Below are 4095 nucleotides of genomic sequence, written 5' to 3'. Positions count from 1 at the left end.
CCAGGAGACAAGGAGTCTTATTAGGGGTTTCTACTCTGAATTTGGACGAGCCGTCAACGATTCAATTTGCACCATACTTGTCTTAAGTAGCTTAACTACGAATGAAACATTTTTTCCACCAGCAACAGCTGAGACGAAAACATGCGATCGCAGCGCCCTTGATCGATCTATATAGGGGATATCAAGTAAAGGAAATTCAAGGAAAAATGTGGTCCGGCACCCTGATTTTGGGCATTTGGGGAGAGAGAACTAAGACAAACATCACAGTCAACTCGCACTATCCGCCCATTGAATTTTCAATAATCGAGTGATTTTTTTAGCAAGTTAATGTTACCCTGGACGTCGGACAAATCGTTTTATAACATCAGCCTCTGGTCGCCAGGTGGCAGGACTAGGCATGGAGTACCCAAGAATTGGAGTGGAAAGCTCTCTAAAACCTCAATAGAAGACTAGAGAGCTTGCTTTCAGTTTTGTGTTACCTCCTAATCGAGTCCTTGACCATGAAGATAGAATTCATTGAGCACGCTCTCAGCGGGAATGCATCTGATCGGGAGTTAACGCATAGCCCTACAAAACCTCGCTAGAAGACGTTCGATCTTGGTTCGAGCTTTCCGCCCCACTACTTGCGTACTCCATGTACTAGGAACGAACAAGTGGCAACAATGGGCCGAACCATTTTGGCCCTCATATTGGAAAAATTGACCTCAATTGCTCAAAATTCAGTTTTTCACGTATTTTTACCAGCAGTGGCATTTAATCTGAAAGACTAACTTCTTTTTAATGCCAAGAAAGCACTGATTTCAACCAAAACACGAAGTTAAGGCCAAATGTGCAAAAAGGTGCAAAAAAAGTGAAATGTCCATTTATATTAGAAATGGGCTTTAGTAACGAAAATTATTTTTTCATTATTTGCCTGTCCCTTGTGATGAAACACTTGACATGAATACATGAATTAACCTAAACTTATTTATCCCACAGTTATTGAACGATCTTTACTAACTTTATTTTGATAAAAGGTTTGGTACCTATTTTCTGTCTGAAATCTGAAATGAGAGACTTCAGTAAAACTAGAGGGCTTGCCCTCTGAGTAAAACTGTTGTCTGGAGGAAACAGTGTTCTTGGTTGGTAAACGTAAAAAAAGTTAGTGATAAGGATTTTGTTGATCTGTAGTACCAGCAGCTATGAGCAATGTTCTCTCAACGTTCTTTGTGTCATAAAAGGTTCGCATTTGACGACCCTTTTAAACACAATTGAACACAAAAGTACCCTTTTTTTGCGGACTTTCTTACCGCTACTGGGATTGGAATCCCACCAGTTCAAGACGAGAAGATTATTCATTTTACTTGACTTTTATTTATATATATTATTTGATCGACCAACGAATTAGATTTGGCTGATCTGGCTAATCCTTGAATATAAGGTTGGTCCGGAATTTTAGTCAAAAACTTGTCCAAGTCTGACTTCAATCCTGTTATTGGATCAACGCCTACATAAGACCTACGAATATTTGAGGGCAGCAAATTGAACAAAGAAGGAGCCCGAGAAAGAAGAGAAATGGACTTCATTGTTTTAACTAGCCTGGATTCTCGAGGGCTTGAAGGTGCTCTCAAAACGCACATTAAGCCTCTACGGTCACAATTGACCCTAAATCCTGGGTTGGGACAAAGCTCATGGATGCTTTTGAAAACGTACAATATCAGATACCTTTCGTACCTTCTCTGAGTACTGTACAATCCCAACCGTTCTAACCTCTCCCAATACTAGAGCTCTCTCATATCTTCAATGTTCCTAGTAAAACATCTTTGGACATGCTCGAGCTTTTGCAAACCTGCTGAACTTATTGGAGCCCAAATGGGAGAGGCATATTCTAAATTGGCTCGATTTACCAGTCAAGTGTTCTAACTTTTCAGATCTGGCGGTACCCACAAGCACGGGCTTATCTTTCTTGCACTCGGCTAAATAGTTACATTCAAGAAAATTCGGACGGTGGCGCCAAATGGGAATGTATTTCGTATCCTAAATCTGGAATAGGATGAAAACGTAGACGGAGTCCGTTTGGCATTGGACGGATCATCATTCACAATAATTACAAGGGATTATCACAAATTTATAAATTATGGATACCAAGGTTACAACACTTGACATTGGAATGTAATGAGAAAGTTTAAGAGTAAATGAAAATACACATCACTTGCTCTTATTTGACGGGGTTTTGGCAATTGCTACAATCTCGCATGTCTTCTTGATAGTTCTCCACTTGCAAAGTCATTTCATGAATATCGTACTTCACCCGGATCTTTTGGGAGGCTTCCATCAAAACATTTTGAGCATTCGTTCCCGGAGCTGTAAATCAAACGACGATTTAAAATCACGTCACAAGCACAAATACTCCTATTTTCTATTCTTACTTATCGCCAAATGAGCTGACATGGCAATCTTCTCGGTGGTGAGACTCCAAATACGGATGTTGTGGACAGACACAATGCCTTCAACGTTGTTCAAGGTGTCTTGAACCACTTGGAAGCTCACGCCATTGGGGATACCTTCCATCAGAACTTGAAGCGTTCGTTTCAAGATGTTGCCCGTCGTGGCCAAGACCAGCACGGAGAACAGGAACGTGCAAATGGGATCGGCCAGGTACCAATCGGGCATGAAATAGATCAGGAGAGCAGCCACAAACACGCCCAAGCTTTGGATAAAGTCCCCGATGACGTGAATGTACGCGGCTGTTACGTTGATATTCTGTCCACCTCCATGGGAATGGTTGTGGCCATCATCGGATCCCCCGTGAGAATGGGCGTGTTGATGCAAGGTGCACCCCATGCTAAGGAAAATGACCAATGATCATCAATAGGATAACTTATGTCATAAAGAATAAAAATGATAATCATAACATATTTTTCTAAAATAAAACAATAAGTAGCTTTTTCTTGAGCTGTTGTGTTCAGGTGATTCCAATATTTCATTACCGTAGATGGTGAAAAGTCTATTGATGCGGCTCGGACTAGTTTCGTGTTTTTTGATTAGTTTTAGAACAACCATGGCTTAAATCGTTAATTCCATATAGCTTTGAATCCATTTTTTATTCACATTTCATGCAAAATATATCGAGTACTAGCCCACCAACCAAATCTCTGTCTTTCAAGTATAAAGATGCAAAATCAACGGAACTAATCGTCTTTGGTTTATACTATATTGAGTGGCAAAACTCAACTCGACGACAGAACACTTTTTAAAAACCTTTGTAATTGCAAACTTACATAACGTTGAACAATAGTCCCAAGCCACTTGTGATCAACATAATGCCGGCATCGATCTCAAAATCCCCGGAGATTATGCGCTCAATGGCCACAATGACCAATGCCCCAGTCACGAGCCAAATCAAGAGCACCGACACGATCGCACCCAAGACCTCAATCCGATGATACCCGAAGCTCATGGTTTGTGTGGCTGGACGTCCAGCCATGTAAATCGAAAATAGAGAGACACAAAAGGCAGCGACGTCCGTCAACAAATGGGCGGCATCGGTCATGATGGCCAAACTGCCCGAAATCACTCCACCTATAATAGAGCAAAGGTTTGGGATTGGAATTGCAGTTAAGTTTACATCCGATTAATTTGAAGGCTTACCAACGATTTCCACAATCATGAATACAAAACAGAGCACAAGTGCCAGTAGAAGCTTATTCCGAGCTTTCTTGTCGATTCCATGGGGCTTGGCGTGGGAATGGCAATGTAACCCTACACAGGATGTTTATGAATGATCAGTGCTTAATAAACTATAAAATCAATCGAATACCAAACGAGCACGATAAAATGTGTTTGGTCTGAAAATTACTCCTCTCAAATCACAAAAATATATTAATAAATAATTATTTCTAGTTTCTTTCTTTTTTTGGTGCTATTGCATCAAACATACAGTGAAGCGGATCATACATTTTCGGCCAATGCGGTTTTTCAATATCACAATGCATGCACAAATATGCGTTGGGATGAGTAGTGTGGGGCCCTTACTGAGATGCAGGGAGGGATATTTTAAAGGCTTGATTAATTTCTATTTTCAAAACTCTTGAATAAGTCGCTAATACATGTTAC

General features: G+C 40.6%; 1 protein-coding gene across 3 annotated transcripts in view; it reads right to left on the bottom strand.

Annotated features, from left to right (window-relative positions):
* Positions 1 to 1987: 1987 nt before the first annotated feature.
* LOC131882991 (proton-coupled zinc antiporter SLC30A2-like) overlaps positions 1988 to 4095 on the bottom strand; it is a 13973-nt gene continuing 11865 nt past the window's right edge. For all 3 annotated transcript variants that reach the window (XM_059230309.1, XM_059230311.1, XM_059230310.1), the window contains 4 exons: positions 3631 to 3741; positions 3261 to 3561; positions 2409 to 2824; positions 1988 to 2343 (listed from right to left, as the gene is read on the bottom strand). In XM_059230309.1, the coding sequence (XP_059086292.1) occupies positions 2198 to 2343; positions 2409 to 2824; positions 3261 to 3561; positions 3631 to 3741 (974 nt within the window). In that variant the 3' untranslated portion in view covers positions 1988 to 2197. The remainder of the gene's footprint in view (positions 2344 to 2408; positions 2825 to 3260; positions 3562 to 3630; positions 3742 to 4095) is intronic.

This window comes from Tigriopus californicus, chromosome 7, assembly GCF_007210705.1.
Source record: "Tigriopus californicus strain San Diego chromosome 7, Tcal_SD_v2.1, whole genome shotgun sequence".
Taxonomy (NCBI): Eukaryota; Metazoa; Arthropoda; class Copepoda; order Harpacticoida; family Harpacticidae; genus Tigriopus; species Tigriopus californicus.
Note: the sequence above shows the minus strand (reverse complement) of the source record. Positions and strands in the feature narration are given on the sequence as shown.